Source organism: Coturnix japonica, chromosome 4 (genome assembly GCF_054131305.1).
Source record: "Coturnix japonica strain WE chromosome 4, WE-NBRP24, whole genome shotgun sequence".
In the NCBI taxonomy this organism is placed as follows: Eukaryota; Metazoa; Chordata; class Aves; order Galliformes; family Phasianidae; genus Coturnix; species Coturnix japonica.
Window position 1 is genome coordinate 52,699,937 of NC_140666.1, and position 26,052 is coordinate 52,725,988.

Sequence of the window (26,052 nt, forward strand, 5' to 3'; positions counted from 1 at the left end):
CCTTCCAAAACCCTACGCAAAGAGCAGAGTTGAGAACCAGAGCACTAAAAGACTGTACTGAGGTGCTCTGTGAATGCTTTAAAATAATTAATTTTCCAAAGGAACAAATTAAGAGTTTTAGCTCCACTTATTAAAATGGTGCTACATGAACAACATGGTTAAAAAGCAAGCTGAAAGACTGCAAAAAACATCTAGAAAAGAGGATGGTGCAAATCAAAGCTATGCTCTGCATCAAAGCATCAATCCTGAATCACACAATGCTTCAGATCTGACCACCTACAGGCTCCACAGACTTTCAACTTCTTGCCTAAATGAAGAACAGAAAAAGAACAAGTTGCCCGATCCAAGCAGATAGCCACATTCCAAAGAATTCATTTCCAGACACAGAACTGAACTGAAACACAAAATGAGGATGATAGTGCTCACCTCTAAAATGGCGAACAAAGAGGGGAAAAAAGGAGAGGCTGTCATCATTCTAAAACTAAACTCTACAAAAATATCATCCAGAGATACAGTTACACTAGAAAGAAATCCAATCTTATTAAGGTGTGGAAACAGAAAATCCAGGCATCAGAAGATACAATGGCTCACATAAATCCTTGAACAAAGTCCTTCAGGACAAAATTAGAGAAATTACAAAGTCATGGAATGGGAAGAGAAGTACTTCCAAGGTCTAGATACTTCAAATCATGATTAAAAGCTGGAGTTAATTGTACTATGACCAAAAGAAAACATTAGAACTGGTGTTAAATCTACAACATGGAAGGAAACATTTAAATGACTGAATTACCAGATAAAAATAAAGAAACTAGAATGACTTAAAATGAATTCAAGGAATGAGCAATAGTACAGAACAAATGAGTATCAGGAAATAAAGACAATAAACACTATGTGCATCATATATTCAGGAGTTATACTCATGGGGAATCTAACCCATAAACTTCCAAGAAATTAAGAATTCCAGAGGTTTCATGAAATCCTTCATTTTTTATTACCTCTGATTCCATAACTAACTACTACTGAAAGTCTGTAACAAAAAATGCCACCAAAGCTACTGAATTATCGCTACAGAATTCAACTGGATGTCATACCAGAACATAATGATCAAATCTAGATACATCATCCTGAAAGATAAACTTAGTGCTGGAAAGTGGAGAAAGAATCACTGATAGGAGATACTAACACATGTTAAACTTCATTTTTGCTAAAGTAAAACTTAACGTGTAGGCAGTACAAAATAAGGACTGCTCTTCATAGAATCATAGAATCACAGGGCTGGAAAGGACCTAACAAGACCATCTAGTCCAATCACCCTCCCATTACTGTAGCTACAGCAAACCACTAAACTATATCTCACAGGCATCATATCATACCCATAGCAGTGAATTTATGCAAATAGACTCTTTCTTTCCTAGTGAAAACAAAGACAGCAAACCTACCTGAATGCCAAACAAATAATTACAGATTTATTCAAGTGCAAAGGCCTTTTCCAGTACTTGTTTAACACTGCTTGCTTCGAGATGTAAGCCAACAGCTCATCAGAAGGCAAGGATATTCCTCACCTGCTGGATTTCTCACACTTGTCTTTAAGGCTGCAGACCCTGGTCACTTGTCAGAAGATACGTGAATTTTAGAAAACTGGAAAGCTCAAACCATTCAAGCAATATTTTTCCTCCTTCCCTTTACAAATGTTCCTCTTTTTCTAAGTGCTGTTTATGATGCCGATTTCTTAAAGGCAGAAGCTGCCTGTTGTCCAAATGATTTGAATCTCGAAGATGCAACATGTGAGAATTAGATCAGTAAAAGGAAAGGGGGATGAAGTTTGCAGGTGTAAAGATTATTCTAACAAAATCAAAAGGAAATGCTAGTATCCATCTAGTACAGAATACCTTCTAGATCATTAAATGCACCTGAAAAGAAATATTATCAAATCAGAAGGAAAGATTAGGGGATTTAAGACTGTCAAATAACAAAAGCCACTCACACAAAAACTATAATCCTCTTCCCATCCCAGTAATTCTAGAATTAATGAGTTGTGCCTAACATCCATTTTCTGTTCTGTAATGTTCCATAAACTTTTTGCAGTGAAACATCAGATTTTCCATTTCCTGGCAGGCAGCTCACTTAAAAAAAAAAATCTGCAAATATATTTCAATAAATGGACTATGCTCCCCACTTCAATTAAAAAGCTGACACGACAAAGAGATGGAAATACGAATTCTCATTAACACTTCTGATAACCTTAACTCGACTGTGCTTTCACTCAAGCAGTCCTTCACATCCAAAAAACCCGAGTGAGAAAAGCTTAATAGCACCTAATTACTTTGTTTATAAAAGACTTTTCCACAGCAAGTAGGAAGATCACAGTCTTGTTCGACTTCAAAAATTGATTCTATTAACAAACAAGACATTATTTCCTCCCCCCAAAAAATCTTTCTTCGGGATGGAAAGGCAGCACTTTAGTTTTCTTCATTTGGACCTTTTTCAAGAACATAATGCTTTAAGCCAATCAAAGCCAACCTTGCAAAACAGTGATGTGGAACAGACAAGAACATATTATCCAGCCTAAGCTAACAGCTCAAGTACAGAAACAACCGATCATACACAAAAGGCAGTTCTAGACAGCAGACAATATGGGGAGGTGGCAAAAAAAAGCATCAATATAGGAACATTCAAAATAAATCATTCTCATTAACAATATTGCTGGCTCTTGATATACTGCACTGGAATGATATAAAAGGATATCAATGTTTAAAGAGGCAATAAGCAGCTGAAGAGAATAATGAAGACTAATAGGACTTGAACTGCAATAGCTCCCAAAGGCCCTCTTCTGGATGGGAGTCCCACAGTGCCAAGCACAGCCACAAAGCTGAGTCCCCTGCTCAGAAACCACACATTCCAAATGAACAAAAATTAACTAGGATATTAATCTGAAGCAATGGCTGTTTATCAGATGAGATATTTTTAGAACCTATAATAGCATTCTAGCCTAAGAGAAAAAGATGCTTACAATCTCTTTCTGATAACCCAATTCAGGAACAGTAAGGGAAGCTAGAGAAGAAAAATGTTTGCCCTCTAAATCACGAAGTGCTTGGCTCACACAAATGGTGCTTATTCTGCAGCAGGGGAAAAAAGACTGTTTTCCTGCTTAAGTACTAAAATGCAGGTTCACCATCTCTATATATATATTTTTAAGAAGCTGGAACTAGTTGGTTATTGTAAACGACAATGAATTTGATGGAAAATAAATTTAAGTCAATTTCCATCTAAATATTAAGCCTACCCTTTGCGTTGCATAACCTTTTCAATACATTTTAAGAGAAAAGTCCAAGAAAATGGCTGGAAGTCATCCCAGAAACCAGTGCATTCTATATCTTTTCTGTAAAACTAGAGAAAAAGATACTGTACGTTCTTCTAGACCGAGAAACAAAAAAAGACTGCACCACTGTGGATTCAGCACCTGGTGTCAGAACACCTAGAAATGTTCTTTGTGCACAGGGAGCATCCCCTTTAAAGCACATGCAGAACTCTGTCAAACTGGAGGGAAAAAAAGATTTTATCGAGTTACCTACAAATTTTTACTTTATTTCTAAAGCGCAAGTCAAACACAGACCATTAGCATACTTCATTCACAAAGTGATTAACATCAATGCACAAATTTGATCCAAAAAGTGATGAAAGGAACCCTGCTACCCCACAATCAATAGAGCAGCAGTGTGGAAAAGTCTATTAAGGTCAGACACTTGACAGAAAAGGCACTAAAAATAACATCTTAAGAACAGCCCTGACACACATACTGTTTAAAGACACACAGTAACAACTACAGATCACGCTTTCAGAAGCACTCCACTTTAAAAGCTCTAAAAATCCCACCATTCAACACTAAATACTGGAAATTAAGTTAACATCCTCCTGGTTCTTAATCCAGTAATACCTTTAAAGTCTTGATGCACCTAATTACAAAGCATCACTATAGCTAAAGATTAATCCAAGCCAGATACAGCCTAAGAAATCCCTTAAGCCTCCTTCTTCCAGAGAGATGAAGGCAGACATAAAGATGATAACATATGGAAAATGAATGAGGAAGTAGCAGCCTAACAGGGATACTAGGAAGCAGGGCAGTATCCAGAATAACTAAGGTTTTAATAGAAAGTTTCCATTTAAATGGCATCCAAAAATCAGTTACTTCAGTGTACTGGAAATATACAGCAGCTAAAGCAGGAATCAAACTGTTTATATACTAGAGCTAAGGTGCACAACACAGAGGGCCCAGCATAGTCAAGAGCCACCTTGAGGACAAAGCCGATAAAACCAAAAACTGATTTTCTTACCTGGAAAAATAAAAACAGTTAAATTTACCTCACCTTATTAACATTAGATGTCTAAAGAGCAGCAGAATTGGATTTATGTGCAAGTGTTGATACGTACAACCCAGCTGCAACCATTCATTTCAGAAGCTTGATTAGTGGGTGCCGATACACAAGTGTTAGGGGTACGGATGCTGCATTCATGTAGAGGGCTGCTTCTAACCCAGCTCAATGGGCTGCAATGACACCTTGCCCTCTACTACACCTAAAGCACAAGGTGTTGATCCAATGCCTAGAGAAGTCAAAGGAGAAGCCATGAAGTCATCATCATGGACCTTACATCTCTTGCTATGCCCTCAAGATCTCTCTGAGCAGTCTGAGGATAGATAAAAGGCAAGACACCCCAAACTGTGCACACACCAGGCTCTCAAAACCAGGTGTTAAAAAGCCATTAACACCTTTTAGTTACTTTGACTCCCTGATGCCCTTTCCATCTTCAACATCTGTAAAACTGCACTATTAACAGCAAAAAAATCACATTAACCTGCTTAATACAGCTAACGTAGGAATTAACACTGTAGGAATGTGTTTAAATTTGACACGGAGTAATTAAACTAAACCATATGTATTTAAAGTGCATTGTTCCAAAAGCACTCTCAAATCACTGCAGAGCTTTAGATAATTATGTATAGCAGTCAGTGTGTGCTGGAAAGAGAAGATGAAGAAATGTTCCTGACAAAGTGAAAGGAACATCATCTGAAGAAAGAATTTGGGTGTTGGATAGCACGTAACCTATAAATTACGCTGTCAAAAAGAAAAAAAAAGACAAAGAGATAGGGGAAATAAAGGTAGGAAAACAGCTATTTCTTTAAGTGGAGCTTAGCTGCCAAATCTTTTCCTATAAATCTAATTGTACACATTTTTAAATCGAGGATTACTTTGTTTTAAACATTATTCCCCACATGTCAAAATCTGCACAGAGGAGCATGGATTGCTCGGTATTTATTTGACAGGCTACTGAATTAAAACTGCAATGCTTACTAGTATGCCACAACAGTACATTTATTAAAAAAAGCTGCATACAAAGTTGTACTTATTTAATATTTTCATAAAAAACACTATTTGACAGCTGGCAGTCCCCAAAAAGAGAAGAAATAGATGGGTAACAGAATTCTAGCAAAAAAGACTAATGGAGAGGAAGAAAAATTAGGTAGCATGTGAATCTGCAGCAAAATACAAGGTAACTGGTAGTCTCTGCAGTCGGTAGCAGGTTGTCTTTCAGATCACAGGTACTTTTATAGTTATACAATTGTCCTTGCTTGCTCAACACTGAAGGTCTTTAAAACAACTGACCTGATTATTATTATTTTTTATAGGCTGGGGGCTTCTATTCAAGTCTGACATTGGGTAGCATTGCAAAAAGTAACACAGAAACGCAGTGAATAACCAACAATGTTACGACAGGCTATTACAGTTCTAGCGCAAGTAGAAGAAGCAAACCTTTAGCAGCACAGCACATTAAGGACAGTTACAACAACATGAAATCTGGTAAAAGGCACAGTTTCAAAATTATCTAACACAACAGATCGTCCAAAAAGGCAGAAGGCTTTTAAGATGCTGAACTTGCACACGCAAAAGGGAACAGCGCTGAGGATGGATGTAAGCATCTTACCCGTGAGCACGGCTTTTGCTGAGGGGTCTGCCAGATCCAGCGCCGATTTCCCATCGGTGTTCCGAATGTTTGGATCAGCTCCGTGCTGCAGCAGCACTGTGCAGGGAAAGCAGAAACAGTATCTTACCTCAGGGATACACAGATTATTTACAGTTAAGTGTCTCCTCGGCATGATGTAGGCATAAACACACATTGCACAATTTTATTTCCCCTTTTTTTTTTTTTCTTTCCTCTTTCTCCCTTCCCCCCCACCCCCCCAAGCACTGCAGCAAAGAATCTCCTCCAGAGTAAGGCTAAGTTGGCAAGTTAAGATGTAGTAAGATCACGTGACTCTTCCTGATAAACATGAACCCTGAATCTCTCGCAGTGCTCAGGTCTGGGTCCCTCCTGTCAGCTGGGAAGCTGCGCGTTCCCTGACTCACACTGGTAGATCTGCTAGCTGTGAAACAGCTCCTGCCTTCAGCACCGCTGCTGCTGCTCGTTACTGCTCCTGATTCTTTTTCTGCTCAGTATCCAAAGGCAATATCTGTGCCTCTGTACAGCAGCAAAGCTCCAGCCTTTTAGGGGCTCACCGATATCTTAACCACACCACTTAGGTGCAATATCTTAACCACAGCATAGCAGCTTGCCCTCAAGAAGCATAGTAAATAAGGTAGATGAGTCTTGGTACCTGAAGCCTATATGTTTAGCAGCTATTATTGTTTTCCCTGCGCACACACTAAACCTACAACACACAAAAACCCAGTTACATTAAAAAACTCAGAGCTCAATATGCAACTGTGTCTAGAAAGGTATTAACGGAGTGAATAACCACATACAACAGCTCATCTAAAAAATGACAGTGACAAAGAAACCTGGAACAAAAGCTACAGAACTATATTGCATGCACAATTTTAACCAGAAATAGTCTTATTTTCAAATTAAAATCTAAACTGGCAATATTGTCTTTATTCAAACCCCTCTTCTTACACAATTCCAGTTTTAAATGCTTATAGCACTGCCAAATGCCAGATATTTCAGTTTAATGGGTCCTATGCTAAATACTTTGCCTTAGGCTGAATTTCTGCAAAACTTGTGGTTCTTTAATGAAGTTAACTGACTTGTTTTATGCTTTGCCAAGAAACTGTGATTCCTCCATGGCTGTGAAAGAAGATTAAAATAGGCAGATTGGGCTCTTACTAGGAGGGTTGTGTTGTGTATGTTCTTTGTTGTCCTTTTTTTGGTTCAGATTTGCCACATCGAGAGGAGGACACACAAATGAAAATGTCCAGCATGCATGTGCTGAATGAACCTTGTTAACATCTGGCACTCATGTTCTCTGAAAATGCCATCTGTGCCACATGTTGCTTCACCTTTCAAAATCCTACAGGCAGAAATGACTCCCTGCCAGTGTCACAAGTCAGTCAAGCACTCCAGTAAGAGGTGGTAAACAGGACCTTTTCCAGGCTTTCTTAAATACAAACAGAGAAGGTAAGTAAGGTAAGCAGAGGTAAGTATCTGTGTCTATTCCCTTGGATCCTGAGGTGAAGAAAGATATCTGAAGAAAGAAAACCCAGACAACTACAAACCGATCTTATTTCTGTGACCAGCAAGGTCACGGAGCAGATCCTCCTGGAAATCATGCACATGGAAAGCTGAGAGGTGACTGGTGACAGCCAACATGGCTTTACTAAGGCTAAATAGAGCCTGACAGATCTGCTGCTCTTCCATGACAGGGTTACAGCATTGGAGGATAAAGGAAAAGTAATCGATGTCATCTACCTGGACTTGTGCAAAGCATATGTGACACTGTCCTAAATAATGTCACTGTCTCTAAAATGGAAAGACAAGGATGCGACAGAAGATTCACTCTGTGGATAAGGAATTGGCTGGATGGTTGCATTTAAAAGTTGTGATAAATGGCTTAACACCCAGGTAGAGACTAGTGGTGTTCCTCAGGGGTCTGGATTGGGACCAGGTTTATTTAACATCTCCGTCAGTGACCGGGACAGTGCATCCTCAGCAAGTTTGTGAATGACACCAGCCAACACACTGGAGGGAAAGGGATGGCATCCAGAAGGACCCTGGACAGGCTCAAGAGATGCACCTATGAGAACCTCAAAGTTCACCGCGGTCAAGGGCAAGGCCCTGCACCTGTGTCATGGCAATCCCAGATACAAATACAGGCTGGGTAATGAGAAAATTAAGAGCAGCTGTAGGAAGAAATACTTTGAGACACTGGTGAACAAAAAGCTGGCCAGTTATGTGTGCTTGCAGCCCAGAAGGCCAACAGTAACCAAATCTGTGCCCAGATTTGTGACACCCAGTACGACAGAGATGTGGAGTTGTTGGAGTGGGTCCAGAGGATGGCCACAGACATTATCAGAGGGCTGGAGTATCTTCCCCACAAAGCTGGGCTGAGGGAGCTGGACTTGTTTAACCCAAGCAACCCTGCCCACTGCAGCAAGGTTGGAACATCAGGCACAACAACATGGTATCTTGCTGCTCCTTTCAGCTACTCTCTTGGCCCAAATGGCCAAGAATTATGTAGAATACTTAAAGAGTCTGGTCATACTAATGAACTCCAGAGAATTTGGTATGGCTTAACAACATATAATTTTTATGTCAGGTTTTTAATGTTTAAAAAAAATAAATCTAAACACATACATTAAAAATTGACTAGAGGTGCTTAAGCTAGATGCCTACAAAACCCCTGACTATCCACATACATTAAGAATTGACTAAAAGTGCTTAAGCTGAATGCCTACAAAACCCCTATCTGCGGAACAAGCACTTGAAAGGGCCAAGCTGAGTTCAGGAAAAGAACTTGTCACAACTCCTTTGCAGTAACCACGAGATTCATCCTTCTGTTCCTGCAACCAGTTCTCCTGTTAGTCATAACCCTTCTAACCTCCCTATCAGCCAAGAGTGTGGCCCTAGTAACATCTTCCTTATTCAGTCCTACAGACAGACCTACATAATGAATGAAACAGCATCACAAAATAATCAATTACATAAATAAGGACCGAATTGAAATAGAGATGAATACAAAAAGCAAATGTGGATCAAAAGTAGCATTATTCCTACACTGACTATTTGATTTTATCCTTTCCACACTTCCTCAGTACATAATCTCACAAGAAGGTACCCAAGTGAGCAATATTGTCATCAACATGAATTAACAAAAGAAATGCAGCGTTTGATGTTTAGCCTATTGGCGTAACAGATGTACTTGTACACTTGGCAAACCACAGGTGGCTTTTAATTGAATGTTCTCCTGCTCGCAGAAAACCTTTAGTACTTTAGCCCAATGAAGTCCTTTCTAACCACAGAATATTTGAGATCTAGACACAGTGTGTTTCTAAATCTCCTTTTCAATGCACCGGCACTGTATAGAAAAATGTCAAGATAGATCTCCTGTTTGAGAAAAAATATTCCCTTTATAATGAAACACAACAGAACAAGCCATTCTCGCTAACTGTTGCTATTTTGGACTTCAAATACTGCACACTGCCTTCAGAGGATGTTTTCTGAGTAGCGTTAAAAGGAAAAGTGGAAATAGTTTGAATCAAGAGCTTGCTGTTAACAGGTGAGCATTTGGATTGCATGTACACAAATTCACGCCTGGAACTTTGTTAATGAGCAGATTTTGATATGCTGCTTTATTTCCCTTGGACAGAGGAGACACTGGGGTTTGTTGTTTTTCTGCACTGCATGCAGAGCCGTTAGTAATAGTACCTGGCTATCATTGCCTTTTCTATAAACCATATAATACAGTATAAAGAAGCTGCTCAATTCATTGAATCTTCATGTCATACGTTGATATCAAAGCTCTGTAAGCCAAACTGTAGGACATAATTCTGCGTATAGGTGTCGTACAATCTATTTTTATCCTCATTATAACTGCTACAATACTTTTCCTGATTTCCAGTACCACCTGAGATGTTTTAATTACACTATTATTCCCAATCAGTACTACAGACAACAGACAGAACCTTCCCATCTAAAGAAGAAGATACTTTCAGTATTGCACAGATCATGAACTACAACCATAAATTATTTCAGATACTGCCAACTTGCTACAGCAGGATGAATCCTAAAATTACACGCTTGGCCCCCAGCCTCCTGGCACAGCTATTTTGAACCGTGAAGCTAACTGACATTACCTCAGTTGGGTCTCAAATGATAAGTCCACCAAGAACAAACATTGCCATTTCAACCTTCACATTTTCAGTAGGAAAGTACAGCAAAAGCTTCTGTTGTTAGCTATACAGCAACAAGGGAGAAGTAAGCCTCACAAGAGGAAGGAAAAACAAAAAGGAGTTTGTCTAAACACAAGACATTACTCAATCAGATAGCCCTTCCTCCTTCATACTGCCTTAGCTAAAGGTGCACCAAAGGAGAACATTTCTTATTGAACGCAAGGACACGAATAGAACAGGAACAGAATAGGAGTAAAGAAATCCAATGGCAGGCATGATCAAAGATGAGAATATTTCTGTTACAGTTGTCTAGGGCCAGCATCCACAAAATTCCTTGAGTATGCCCACTGGAACACTCATCTCAAAATTCACTTTTTGTTTCCAATCAGATGCATCTAGGCACAAAAAAGGGCACATCCAAACTGTCTGACTGCTGGGAATGAAGAAGAAAAGAATAGGCAGACGTTCCAAGAAGCATCTGCACTTAAAACTGCTTAGTGTTTTTAACTGCATTGCCACTGTCTTCAGCTCCTCACACTTCTGCCAAACAAAACCTTAGTCCTGCCTCATACTGTCTCTTCCCTCCCACTGTACCACTCCATCCCACAGTGCTGTTCTCACAGTCTCTTCCAGCTACCCGAGCTCTAACATTTATCTTCTTCCTTTTCAACTTCACTTTCTGAAAAAGACCTTTAAAGATCCTTTCTAAACTAAATTACAGTAGCTTTATCTACTTACTCCCAAAGTATCTTGGTACAGAGAAAATAAATGACTTAAGAAAAGTCATTTAGTCTCACAATATATGCACAATTGTTTACCTCCCTAAAAATAAGGATACCTCCAAGTTGCTCAGCTGTTTATTCATCTTAGGTCCCAGGAACAAGATGTCAGCACTAGTCCCATACAGGTCACACTTCCAAATTATACACAACAAGAAATGTAATGTCCCCATATATAACCAAGTTATAAAAATATCTAGACAACAACACTGGAATCCTATTTATTAATTTCTTACAACCAAGGCTAAATGCCTCATCTCCCCCAGCTATTTCTATACATAAATCAAAACTTCACATTACAAGAACATTAATTTCTTAACTAGAAATTACATTTCTGTGATTCAGACCTAATAATCCTGTTTAGCTAAGTTAGTAGATATGAGTGTTTTTGCAAAATGACTTAATACAAAACTAAAGCCATAACACCCCATCCTTAGCTTCATAAAGTTGGATATAAAAGATAATCCTACTACAATAACCACCCTCACAGCAGCACCACCACTCAACTTCTACTTCTGTGAGCAATCCCAGCCTCATCTTCATGATAAAAATGCAACTATTCACTAGTCATCAGAACTACAAGGTGAAAACATGACAGGCAATGTCACCACAGAGGCTATATGCAGCTCCAAAGGTAAGTGCTGCAAGTGTCCACTTGATCTATCTATTCCCACAAGTCTGGAACACCACTGCCAGCTTATCTAAGAGGAACAGGGAAAAGTAAAACAGTCCTATGCTCCTGAACATCCCTCTGACATCCCTCTGTACTAAAAGCCATCAAGGTTGAATCAAGAGAGGATTATGGAGCAGAAAGCACTAAGAGTGCTGAAGGATTTACTCAGGTGTCAGGGTACGGCAAAGGGCATACCTGGGAGTAACGCTAGTGGTTTATTGCTAAGAGAAGATGCAAAGCAGGTATCAGTTCAGGGACAGAATAGGAATGCATTTAGTAAGGAAGAAAAGGGCAAACAAAAAAAGGACTCAGAATAAACAAAAAGGAAGAATTAAGGTATGGTGAACAATTAAACCTCTAATGGATTTGACAGAGAAATACAATAAAAGTAATCATGGGTGCAGGTAAGACAGTAAGAAAAAGCTGCATAAGACTGGATCTCCAGCAACAAAGGAGTTTGTAAACAGTTAACTGCTGAAGACTTCAAAGATCTGCATTAGCACAGCTGCTTTGCAGGGTTTCTCTGCTCAGACAGCAAACTGGAATGGACTTCTCCAGGCTGAGAGCTGCTCTGAGACAGACTTGCTAAACTGAGAAATTCCATCTCAGCACCCTGGGACTAATGCGCTGTGCAGAGGAGTGCTTAATTTGAGAGGGGAAAAGGTAGGGTGCTCATGCCAAGCTGCAGGGGTATAAAGGTATATCTCTAGCAGGATAAGAACTAACAACATGCCAAGATGGGGGGGGGGGGGGGGGGAGCAGTAAAGCCTTCACCATCTCCCGTCCCACCTCTCTACAATGTAAAATTGTAAAGTAGTCTCCTGCAAAACAGTACTATCACGGGTCACAGTTTCATGCAGTCTATGTTGGCAGCCCTGTGCTGCCCACGCTCCCTTCGGCGGCTGCTAATGTTTGGCCTAGCAAAGAGAAATATTAGGATCAACTGATCTCTTGCCCAGTCCAGTTCATTTTGCAATTACATGATATACTTTTGTTGGCAAAAGAAAGGACAGTAGAACATTAGCCAGTGACAGGAGTTGAAAAGAATCATTTCGTTGTTAGCAACAACTCCCAGAGTGTATAACCAACGTTACCAGAGAAGGACATGGTGGGTCAATGCAGGCTCCAAGCACTTTCAGCCGTTCACTTTCCTTACTGCCCTTGCTCAGGGCATCCCACTTTCCCAGTACCCCAGACAGTGGTTTTACAGCCAATGAAGCACCTCATTGGCTTTGTTCTTTGTTGGGGTCAGAGAGAGCAAGATACAAATACAGGCTGTGGTAGTACAAAGAAGATGAGCAGAATCTTACAAAAGCAACATCCAGCACTGCAACACCAAAACAAAAAGCTGAGAGCAGAAACAGGAAAGTACTTTCCAATCGCACGTATACTGTATGTATACCATAAACTTCACCAACCTCACCTCCCAAGGCATCAGAAAATACTCCAGTGTGTTCTACAATTCCTTGCCCTAGAGACAAGATGTTTTGTTGCTTTTTTGTTGCTTTTTTTTTTTTTATATAGAATACACTGATTGATCTGATTTAGCACTTCAAAGTAAGGTGGGAGAAAAGGGATGTAAATCAGAACAAAAACATTTTCTACAAGTCATAATTGCAAGTTAGAGCTCCCCCAGCAGGAAAAGAAGATGCCTTTATAAGGTTCCCTCTGCAAATACTCACAACAGCCTCCCAGTAAGTAAGCATGTATTAACACAGATTAGTTTTCTGTACGTAGGAAGCACTATAAAATTGCTCATTGGAATGCGAGTTTTACCTACAAGTCATTAAATATGCATAGAGAGAGCGAACAAGCAGAAAGTTCTAAGGGCTGTAGGCAGCACAGCAGGCTGATAATATCCTTCTGCCCTCAGAGAATGAGCCAGAGCTGGTAGATTGCTCAGCCCACGTGAACAGCAATTCAAAGCCTTGATCCTGCTAACCAAATTAAGCAGAATGCAGCCTTCTAAACAGTGACACCAATCTTAGCTTCACTGTTGTTCTAGTTTCTGATTTTTTAATTCATTTGAATAACAAAAGTTTATCACAGTTTCTCACATCACTTCTATACCTTCACAAGTTCTCTTTTCCTAGCTTTCCCATTCGCCCCTACACATCAACAGAACATTCCACAAACACTCTTCAACCATTCTTGTGGGTGCTTATCCAATCAGAGCCACGAGCTGTTCTTTCTTCTTCTAGAGGTGTCCTTGGTTCTCATGCTGTTTTATCTTGCTCCACAGCTGCTGCCCTGTACAGTCCTTCTCGTATTCCCACAAATACCCCAAGCTGAAAGCCACTTTAAGGACAAGCATTCACTGGTCGGTCCCAATTTCACTTCTCTGAAGAAATTCACCTTCCTGCTTCAATTTTGAGTCAAATAAATGTCAGCTGTAATCCCAATATCCTACTTGACAGATTGGGAACCCTGCTTTCAGTGTCCTTGAAAAGCAAGAGCACCAAGGCAAATCAGGCCAACAAGTAGCATCGCAAGAGGAAAAAGCATAGAGGAGAGTTAAGAGATCCTCCTGTAGGACTACTGTCATGTGAAACAAAAAGGGTACGTGCACAAATAAAATCAAGTTCTTTTTAACATTTAAGAGATACATACAAATCCTAGCAGTAGCTCAAAACCCACCTTTCATTGAGGTGAAGTCCATGAGGAAAAAAAAATAAGCTACCTTACTTCAAGAGTATTTCCTTTTCCACAGTCCCCAGCCAAGGGTGATGCCAATAGGACCTGACACTCAGAGTCTACCAAGCACTGAACTGGAAGATAAGCATAATGTAAGAAACCTTCCAGAACAGCTTCATGAATAACCACAACCCTCTATCTCAACCTTCTTCAAAAGAATTAGTTTTGTGCTGGAAGTATCTTGAGCTTACAACTTGTACCAAGCACACTGAACAACAAAGAACTTCATGTGAATTAACTGAATAGACTGCGCTGTGTGAACCAAAAGGTCAATTTTAAAGCAGGAGTACCATCTCTAGCAACAGCTAGAACAGGATACCTAGTAAAAAGTATGTTAAGAACAGGGCAAGAATATGCAATGTCTTTACAGATATCACCCAAGTTTTCAACAGTATTTCACTTGGGGATGATACTTAGACACCAAAATATTCTATACTGTCAAAATCCCTCAGCCTATCACCTAAACATCACAGCCACTGTAGATATCACAGCAAGGAATCATCCATTTAGGTCAGTCTGAGTGAATTCCTCTTTTAGGCTGCACCATCCTTACACCACTCCAACCAAGAAAATACATTTTTGCAGCCACTTCCTCTTGGCTTCCTCTCTCATCGTTTGAAATTCTAGCTTTTAAGCTTTGCTATTTGCAGCAGCAAAAGCAATACAGTAATTACTGTAGGGTCAGTGAGTGATCACTTTAAGGACATCAGTAATACAACTGACTTGCCTCATCTTAAATAATGAGGATGGAAGTTCAGTACTCAGTGATCACAGTGAAGACAAGGGCATGCTGCCTAACCAAGGAATTGCTCTGCCTGCTTAGACACTGTATCATACCAAACCGTAAAGGATACACAGAAGCACAAACAGCAGGATTCACATCAGACACCTCAGTCTTTCCCGGAAAGGAACAGCATTATGTAAGAAACACGGTATGTTTGTTTAAGTGTGGAAAAATAAGGACTTACTGCAGCACAGGAATCTACAGTCAGCATGAGTATTAACTGCATGAAAGACTAAAGCAAAGAACAGAACATGAGGCAATCACTCAGTATTTTCAGTAGGTTTCAATCACACAAAATGCATTTTCTGAACTTGCTTTAAAGATTTGCTTTTTCCCCAGCATAAAGCAAGGCAGCTGCCATTGTTTATTACATGACAAGTATTTAACTACCCACACATTTTACAAGCAAAACCCTTTATATTCTATAGCCATACTTTAATCCATGCTTTCCATTAGATTTGGAAGAGATCCAGGAGCTCTGCTGGACCAGGCCACTTCTACAGCTTAACAGCTACACATTTACCTAGAGACTGTTTTCAAACCACATACGAACTGCATTAAGACTGCATGGCTCCTCTGAGAAATTAAAAGCAGAGAGTGCTACAGTAATCTGAAGTATAATCCCATAAAACTAAGTATTTCTGCACAGTATTTAGAAAGCTGGTAGCAGACACCTGAAATCAAGCAGTTAGTGCCTGCAAGAGCAGCATCAGCTCCATTAAACAATCCCTGTAATATGAAGCTGCTTCTTTCTTCCACCTTCCTTCCATCTGTTTGCTAAAAGTTAACATTAGAAGACCTTACTTCATACAGATACAAAATAAGTTTTGGACATTACTGTACTGTACTCTTCGATGCAAGTAACCAGACTTCGATTATTTGTAAACATTATTTGTAAAGAAGTATCACAAAATAAGTAAAATGGTTTATTGTCCTCCATAGATTATCTTGTACCCAGCAGAAAAATGAGGAAGAGACTCCTTTACTTGATGCCTGAATTTTAGGAAAATGGAGAAAACCAACTGGGGAAGTCTAAAACCCACAGATAAGTTAAGAGTTAGGAAACACTTCTTTACAGAAAGGATAGTCAAGTACTGGAATAGGCTCCCCAGGGAGGTGCTTGAGTCACCGACCCTGGATGTGTCGTTTGGATGCCGTTTGGCTGTGACCTGGAAAGAGCCGTTTGGATGTGGTGCTCAGGGATATGATTTACCAGAGGGTTGTTAGAGTTAGGGTACTATGGTTAGACTTCATGATCTTAAGAGTCTTTTCCAACCTCAATGATTCTATGAGTCTAATATTAAATCAACACCAGAAGCACAAGAAACCACATATCACTGTCATTTGCTCTCTTCCAGTTTAGATTCCAGAGAAGCTTGTACATACTTCAAGTTTTAACCAGTTTAATGACATTTCCCGTTACTACACAAGCTTCCAAGTGGCAGAGCTCCCAGGCAACAGTTTAACTTCAGCTTGTAAAGCTGAGTGTAATAGTACTTTCAGTGCAAACACATACATACTCTTGCAAGGCTAGTGCTAGTCAAAAGCAAATTCTACAATCCTACTGCAATCATCATCTAGCCTCTGTTGGTCTTCCAACCACTTCAGAACCTTGAGTTTTCCCTATTGCTATTCGTGAATGTGCCACAGCTCTGCACTCTGTTCAGTTATCACTTTATCCCTTTTTAACCTGTAAAAGTGGCCAAGAGAACAGAATTCTATGCTAGGGAATGATAAAGAACAGATGCAGACTAAGGTGGCACAGAAAGAGTAAAGGTGAGAAAATAAATTGCACAAATTATCCCACTGCATCACTTGGAAGGTGCCTAGAGATAGACAAAGATATGGTTAGATAATTAATTCCTATGGAGTCTACTGCTTTTCAGGCAGATACTTAAGTTCAGCAATAAATCCCACATTACACTGGGATTTCCAGAGAATATTCTTCAATTAAAGGCTTTTTAAAAAGCAGACCTCACTTGTTTTAAAAAGAAACATTAAGAATGTGATTTCAGCAGGCCAATTTCCTCCTTTATATCAATTCTAACAGTCTACATTTCAGGTGTAAATAGTATTACTGTACAACATATTCCACGAAGCTATTCAAGTATTCAGTCCTAGTATTCATGCCCTAAGCAATCATTGTTCATTATCTTTGTACATACTCTGTTTCTTCACAGGGTCTTTTGAGATAAAGGCTGAAGACCTTAATATAAAATATATATATAAAGCCATTAAGGAGAAACAGGATCATGCCAACTAGTTGACCCACTAAGTATAAAATGTAAACAAACTCAATGCTAAAAAGAAACAGATTCTGAGGATGGTCAGACACTAGCTGTCCAAGAGACACTGTGATACCCCTTCCTTGGTGGCATTCAAGGCCAGGATGAACGGGGCCCTGGGAAGCCTAATCCAAAGCAGGGGGTCAGAACTGTATGGGTCTTAAGCTCCTTTCCAACTTAAGCCATTTTATGAAAAAAGGAAGTAACACTAAATACTTCGAGGGGAAAAAACACCATAAAAGTTAACGACATCTTGCTGAAAAGCCCCTTATACGGTCTAGGTACATTTAAAATGATTGAAGTGTTCAATTTTATTTGAAATTGCTTTTGCTCCAGGCTACAGCACACACTGAAGATATATAACCACTGTAAGCGGCGGTGTCCTGCAACTTGTATTCGAAAGCTGCAAAGGACAAACATTACTCCATATTGTACAGAATAAAAGGTTAACCATCTTTCTAAGCACTAAGACAACATACTGAGCAGCCCTAAAAGCAAAGACATTTACCAGAGTGCAGGGAGACTTCCACATTCAGGTTTTGAAGGCCCTAATTTAGCAGGAGACTTGACGAACCTCCTCTATATTCATTTTCCAGATGCAAGTTCAGCAAAGGTTGAACTGCACAACATGAAAAAGTTAGTCCTGAATGACTGTCACTATACCTACACAATGGTTTAAATTGTAAGCGCACAAAATACACATCTGGTGAAATTACAATAAGTGACAATAAGAGACTTACCAATACACACATCTATCTTCCCCTTGATAGCAGCCTCGTGCAAAGGAGTGTAGTTCCAATTGTCTCTAGCATTAGGGTCCGCACCTTGGCACAGTAACAGGCTAACCACTTCAGCATGACCAAAGGAGCAGGCGTTGTGAAGGGGTATCAGCCCTCCGTCATCACGAGCATGAACGTTGGCTCCTGTCTGTAGCAAGTGCTCTACAACATCTTTCCTTCCAAACCCTGTAAGAGAACACACTGCTGTTAAAATGCTTTGCAAAAAGAAAAATGACAATATTTAAAACAAGCTGTTCACTCTTACTCCAGGGCACAAATACCAATTACATTATTAACTCCATGCACAGGCCAGAGACTAAATACAGAAGACATTATTATTTTTCCAGAAGAGAAATTAATACATAACACTTAAAGGATGCAAGGAAGAAGCTGTCAGCTCTCCGAGACGAACATACAACTCAGCTGCAGTGTCATGCTGCTAAAGTGGTGACAAATGATTTCCAGCAGCCAGCACCCTCTGTGACAGGCAGTACTTCACGTATGAGGACTTCTCAGATGTTTTCCTTACCTCAGAGAAGTAACCCCTGGCCAGGAGCTCCATTTCAATGTGTTCAGCCCCTTTTTAGCCACAGCACGACACCAGATACAACTGTGCAGACTTCCAACGCAGAATTAACATGCTTTACCCCTGCCACAGTCCATATGGCAAGATGTCTGGACCAGACACAGCTGCTTGCATCCTCACTGGCTTAATCACTAATGGTTAATGCTATGACATGACACTGGGCCTTCAGCCAAGCTGCAGACTGGCTACTCTGCAGGGATTTGTACTGTCTCCACACTGCAGCCCTTCAATACACTTTCTTGGAGAAGTTTTCTAGTAGTTAACCAGGACTACGGTTAAGACAAAAGGCCAAATCTAAAAGACAATTAAGAAACATCAAATGCAAGTTTTCACTGCAGCTTAAATAGGTAAAGTGGCGAATAAAGGGTGTCTGATCCCACAGCAAAACTAGCAGACAAGCTTTAAAAGTGATTACAAAACAAATCTGACACAGAAGTTACAATTAAGACAACAAAAAAAGACAGATACTTATATCGTTTTTTGACAGATGATAACATCTTTGACACAACTCAGTTTAAACTGAAGAAACCAATGTGATTTCACTGAAGATAACTTTAAAAATCTTCTGTGTGTCACCAGTGAAAGTTCCAGGTACAAAGCAAAAGAGCTCACAAAGAAGTGCCTTAAATTAGAAACCGTCAAAGAAATCCAACAAGTGTTTGTGCAGAAAACATTCAATAATAAAGGCTGTCTGTAGAGGAGAATCTCTTCCGGTGGCCCATGCGTACAAGCCTGCCTTGATGAAATTCACCTACCAGCTTCTAAAGTACTAAGGACCCATCTCCTGTCCATCATCAGAACTCATTTTCAAAATGCTTGGTAAGAAAGAAATAACTAAATACATGTATTTCCCGCTAGAAGTAGAACAGTGCCTTTCCTGGTGAGCACAACACATCAAATAGGCAGCCTGAACTGCTAAGTGCAAGTGTAATGTTTCACCTGCTGCCCAATTAATGTCGCTCGATCACAGCACAGCATCAACTCCTCCAAATGCTAGTTCTGTCCTTTGCAAAGCTGCTGTTATGTACACAGTTTAATTCAACACAAGGAAAATTTCCACTTTCACCTGGCATTTTCCTCCTCCTTTCACCTGCTTGCTCTTAAGAACACAGATTCCAAAAGGATTTCAAGTGTAAGAAAGCATGACAACAGGTTATGCATACCTGCAGGTCTCACTGTGACATTAAGCAAAGCAGGAAAGCAGCTCTCATTAAACAATTCCACTTTTTAGAGAACTAAACATAGCTCATATTAGAACACAAGCCCTTGAAGTAGAAAAGCACACATCTTAGAGACACGCTGCCTTTTGAGAATTATTTTAAACTATAATCAAAGGGTGGAGAAAGAAGTTCCAGCTATGGCATTACAACTTTGCTTCAGTACTGCACATCCTGGGGCCAGATTTTTCTCCAAGGTACAGCTCTTCTGGAACCCAGCAGCACTTCTACCAGTTCACTGTGGAGAACAGATTTAAACAGATTTAACTAAGCAAGTTGAAGTGCCTTTGAGCTGTGGAAGTGCCTTCGAGCTGTGGAAAAGGGTACCTGGTTCAGTACTGCTGGACATGTGAGGCTTTGTATTTGTATTCTCTTGTAAATCCCTTCAATGAATTTCCACTAGTGATCTTTAGAATGGCCTCACAACAAGTTACAAGTCAAAGAGAAACTTCCTAGAAATCAATAAGCAAACATTTCACATAATACAAATACAACAAAAGCATAAAGGAAAGTTCCAATCACCTAATGATTGATGAACACTTCCTTTTACAAGCAAGAGTCCTGGTTCCACAGGCCCTGAGCCTTTAAGGCTGCCAGGAGATTTCTTAATCAACAACACAATCTTTAGTGATCAGCACCACCTGCATGAACCCAGCTGCTAATCGTCATTAGCCCCACTTTAAATTGCACAAGACAGAATTAATCAGTGACTCAGCTTTACAAACACCTGTCTGAGTAAGGGCAGAGACATCTCTTCTGTGGCACAGATATCCCCAACAACTGCAACAAAATCCATAAGAGCAGTTTATGAATATGCAAGTTTATTGCAGGGGAGTTGGACTAGATAACCTTTAAGGGTCCCTTCCAACCCTAAGGATTCTAGGAAGACATCCAAAAGCAAGGCTTTCCAGAGGAAATTAAGGTTGCCTCTTTTACCTTGTCCCACAGGTGGAGTGATCAGTCCAGGTATCTCTGCATAGAGTGGAAGTGTATAACAGATCACTGACTGCTTCTTGCCATTTTCTGTCTCTCTCTTGCAAGCAACACCCAGCAGTTAATTGTATTACATCTGCCTTCTCCATTCCTTAGCTGACTTCCACAAGTCAAAGCAGATTGTGCTCTTACAATTAACAGCTTGCTAGCTGACAAAAAAAAAATCCTTCAGCACTAATTGTTCACTCCAGAAATCTTCCAAAGAACAGTGACATCTGTTAGACTTCACAAAAAGACTGGACTTCCATCACTTATTACTAGCAGTCAGCATGCTTATTGAAAACTTCTTTCCTCACACAAGCTATTCCTACCATTACTACAGACCAAAACTGAAAGAAAACAAGGAATATCACTGATGTCATTCCTTATCAAGTGATCAAGGAATAATCTGGACAAGCTTATGACTGGCTGTATGTGGAAGCTAGCAAGGAATCAGCTTCTTTCCATCAGGTTCATCCACCCAGTCACTGTTGAGAGCACTGCAATTCCTGATGACAAACCAAGAACAAGACCTAAACAAATGCATGCATTTCCTTTTGTAAGGCTAATACTTTTTCCATGTGGGAAGAAGAAAGTCCAATACCAAGAAGGCTCATGACTATTCTTGCCAACCCTGGGATTTGCCTTGAATTCTGCTATCTCAAAACCACTCCTAAAGCTGGCTGAATCCGCTGTTTTACTGCTTCACAAGATAAGGCCTTTGTCAAACTGAGAAACAGACCACTGATGGAGAAAAAGATGGTAATGGCTGAGTTTTACCTAAGAAGCCACTAGATACTGAGAAAGGAAGTCCCAAACAGCCAGATGATGGTTTATGGGAATCCTTGCCTTCTGCTTCTGCAACTACATAACTGTAATGTCAGCTCCCACACAAGTGAAACTCATTTTTCTGGATGAGCGTCAGTACGTACAATATACTTCAGTTCTAAAGATGGCACATATCATCATAAAGACAATCAGAAACACAGCACAAAGTTTCCTAACTTGCAAATTGAACATGCTGCTCTCATCATCTCTCTTTCCCTTTCTCCACCCTTATCCACTCTCTCCTCCCTCCCCTGATGCACCGAACAAAGACAGTCTTAAACTCTGCAACTTTGCAGCTGAGTGTAAATACACACCCAATTTAGACAATAACAGGTATTAACAGGGCAAGCATGTAACTCTTCCCTTGACATCTGCTTTTAGCCAACAGTACAGATAGAGCCTTAAGCCAAACAAACCTTTGTTATGGCTTAGTACAGTTGCTTCTTTTAAGTTGTTTTTGGTTTTGTTTTTTTTTTTGGTAGTTTGCATTGGAAAGTAAATGAATAAAAGAAACATACAAATACATTTACACTTCCACTTCACCTCTTTTTTCTATTTTTAAGTCAATTATTTGCAAGTCTTTAGTATTTGTTTTTCATTCATCTCTAAGCTCACCTCTTGAAAGAGGCTCACAATTTCAAGACAGTACGTCTTTTAAAGTAAGTGGCTACAGAAACTGAAGTTCTCACTTTTTCCTAAGTCTATGCATGTGCTAAGAACCCTAAATGTTCTCAAAGCCACCCCTTTTACCTTCCTCATGCCATGAGAAAGATGATAGGAGTGATTCAGAAAAAAGAACCCTCTGAAAGTTTAAGGAAACCTTGAGAAACAGTATTAAACTAGAACTGAAGCAGCCCTGTCCTCTAACAGTAAAAACAACTCAGCTGCCTCAAATTGTTGCCAAAAAGGGAGTCTGAGAAAACAAGACTTCCCCTTAGCTAAGTTCCCAGGAAAAGATAATAAACAACAACAAAGAAGAATCCAGCTGCTCTAAAAAGACACAAACAACAACAGCAACAAACAGGAAAAATGAAGATTTACCAGCTACTAAATTCTTCTGCCACAGCCCACAGAAAGAGAAGTGAAACTCTGTTTTTGCCTTAAGAGTTTAGCTTCAAGAGCTTTGGCAGAAGGATACAGCACAGTTTAACTCCTATTCCCTTATAAATGCCATGTAATTTCTATTTAGATATGTCTCCTAAAACAAGAGCTATTATTCACATCGTAGCTTAATATACACAGCAGACTCCTGTGCTTATAAGGCCATGGGAAATCCAATCAACGCTGCATCATGAGCAAATATGCACTGCCCGAGACACTCTGCATTTAACAACATCCATGCAGACTTTTCCAAAACAAAAGACTTCAAGATATCAATACTAAGAAGCCTCCCTAACGCTTTCTACATGCCAAATCCTTTTGAATCAGATATACTCATTTATTTTGATGGGAAACACGTATCACAGCTAACTACAGTCTCCAAATCCGGAGACAGAGACAACAGATGTCCACCAGATATAAGAACCTGACTCAGTGTTTTCCTCATGTTGTAAGGAAGTATCTTTCATTACTGTTACAGTAACACCCCATGGATACCATCACCTTTCAAAGCCTTATCTAAAGTTGTGTCTGCTTTCTTTCTACTCAAAGTAGAAACTACCACTGCAACTTTAGCACCACACTCTACACTAGCCCTGAAGTTACAACCTGAGACCCTGGAGTTTAAGGGGACATACCAAGGTGTTATTATAATCCTGAATCCAAAATAAGCAGTGCAGACTCAAGATTCGTCTTGAAAACATCAAGCACTTCACATGCACAAGTGCACCACATAAATACTGACCGCTCATCAGTCCTGTTAATTACTTTATTTGTGCATAATAGAGCACCACTTAAAGATATCAGACAAGATATCAACACTATGGCACATATCAGAAAGCTCCGTCCAACCACAGACCTAGTATCTCCCATTTTATTTCTATCATAGAATTAATTCACCCTGCGCCCCCCTCCCATGAAGGCTAGTCCCTGTAACATTTGTTCTCATTATAAACTACACTCACTTATGACAGTTGTGCTTGCTAAGAGGCAATCATAGAATCATTACAGAACAGCTTGGGTTGGAAGGGATCTTAAAGCCCACCCAGTCCCAACCCCTGTTGTAGGCTGGTTCTACCCCACCAGATGGAGGCTGCTTCATGCAGCCTGGCCTTCAGCAGCCCCAGGGACAGAGCACTGGCTACTTCTTAAGGTCACCTGTTGAATCTCACTGTCAGCTTGTTTCACAATATAATTTTTCATGTGCAATCTCTTCCCTGCATTGATGCACAGCATCTCCTTAGCACGTGTGTGACTTTCTAACTAAGTTCAATTGTTCCACTTCATCATTGGGCACTAGGTCTGGTCTGAGTGAAGAGTGGAAAGACCAACTAGAAAAAAAGTTACAAGTTGCAAGACACTGGCCTTGATTCTTGGTGTTACTGGTGTCTTTAGCTTTCAAGAGCTATCAGAAAAGAAATGAAATCCCTCGCTCCCTGAAAACTCCGTTCTAAATTTCCTTCTCACTTCCAAACCAAAGTAAAGTTTGAAGGCCACGTGAGGAACACAGAGAAGCCTGTCAGTGCCTTTTTGTCACATACAGAAGCTACGCGCTGCCTTGGCATGAGAAATACGGAGCTCGGATAGCTCACATCCCCCCGCACCTTCCGAACCCCGGCCCTCGAGCTCCATATGGAGCTGCCCCCGCCCCTCTCCCCGCACTCACCGGCGGCGAAGTGGAGCGGCGTGGACTTGCGGCCAGCCATATCCTTGGCGTTGACGTTGCCAGCGTCCACCAGTCGCTTGACGCGCGTCACGTCTCCATTACGACAAGCCTCCAGCAGCTCGCGGAAGGCCCCGCTCGGGCCCGCCGCCTCGGGGCTCTCCGCTGCCGGGCTCGACGCTACCGACGATGACGTGGACGAGGAGGAGGAGGAGGAGGAAGAGGCAGAGCTGCCGGAGCTGCTGCCCGAGCCCTGCGGCGGGCCCGACGCGGCGCCCTCCGAGCACTCCGGGGCCGGAGGCCGCTCGGCGTCGGGGGGAGCCTCGCCCTCGGGCCCGGCCAGGCTGTGGCGCTGCGCGGCCGGGCCGAGCTCGGCCGGCGTGAGGCTGGGGCTGCGCGGCGGAGAGGCGGCGGCGGGCGGCGAGGCCGGCCCGGGGGGCGGCGGGAGCCCGTGATGATGGTGGTGGTGCTGGGAGCGGCGCAGAGGCGCCGCCATCTTCACCCTCCTCCCTCCCCCGCCTCCCTCTCCGCTCCCGTCACTGCGGCAACGGCGGCACCTTCCGCCCGTCTGCGGCCAATGGCGGGGCGCGGCGGCCGGACGTCCCGCGGCGGGGCGGGGAAGGAGGACGGGGAGTGTCCTTATCGCGCCCCGCCCTACGCCGGGCAGCGGCTCCGTGCTGCCCCCTGCCGGGATCCTCTGCCGGCCCAACCCCTATGGGAGGCCCCGCCCCGTTGGAAGGAGGAGCATCTACTTCCACAGCGAGAGGATGCAGCCCGGCATCCTTCTGGGTGACGCCTGCTGCAGGTCACAGGAGCCTGATCTGGGTTCGGAGCAGATCTGTAGTGCCCGTGTGGGTGGCTGCCCCCAGTAATGATGCTGCTTCCTCTGTCCTCAGGTGCCTAATGATGCAAATTTGATGCCAGCAATGATTTTCCATGCAGAGATCTCACTTCCTAGAAGCATCATCTTGATTGAAACGTGCTACTTTGATAGCAGGAAACAAAGTCTCGTGGGCATGGTATCACAAGAACAGCTGGGCAACGTGGTGGATTGTTCTCTTTTCAGGAGGAACTGAATGTGCTATTCCTGATGTGGGAAGCAACTCCTGGTGTGCTCAGGGGGCTGCTTCCTCAGTGGTCTTAAAAAAAAACAACACAGAGACAAAATCTGAGTTATCCCAGATAAAAATACACTGTCGGGATTGAAGGATGCTCTGAAAACAAGCACAGGCCTGGAAAACAGCTCTGACAGGGACAACGCAGAGACAAAAGGCACCCCAGGATTGTCTCTGATGCTTTGGGCAGCTCCTGAACCCAGCCTGGTGCTGAGTTACCTGCCCGCATCCACGCTTCCTCCCCACCTTTTGTATCGTGTGTTTGGCTTTGCCAGCCAACACCACCAAATTTCCCTTCTCAGGGATGACTTCATGCGGTGTTGAACTGAAACACGGGGAAGGTTTGCTCGGGCTCAGAGCACCTGAGGAAAGGGCTTTGCTCCAGCTCATCACCGATGGGAAAGAAAGATGGCCACCGA

At 41.5% G+C, this 26,052-nt stretch overlaps 1 protein-coding gene across 4 annotated transcripts in view; it reads right to left on the reverse strand.

Annotated features, from left to right (window-relative positions):
- The window catches only part of TNKS (tankyrase), a 101,324-nt gene extending 76,237 nt beyond the window's left edge, over positions 1-25,087 (reverse strand). The window contains exons 1-3 of one of the 4 annotated variants that reach the window (XM_085546804.1): positions 24,522-25,080; positions 18,116-18,340; positions 5,980-6,075 (exon numbers count right to left, since the gene is read on the reverse strand). In XM_085546804.1, the coding sequence (XP_085402930.1) occupies positions 5,980-6,075; positions 18,116-18,340; positions 24,522-25,014 (814 nt within the window). In that variant the 5' untranslated portion in view covers positions 25,015-25,080. Of the gene's footprint in view, positions 1-5,979; positions 6,076-18,115; positions 18,341-24,521 lie in introns of all 4 variants that reach the window. The other 3 variants (XM_015861652.3, XM_085546808.1, XM_085546806.1) reach the window with 3 other exon arrangements.
- Positions 25,088-26,052: the final 965 nt, after the last annotated feature.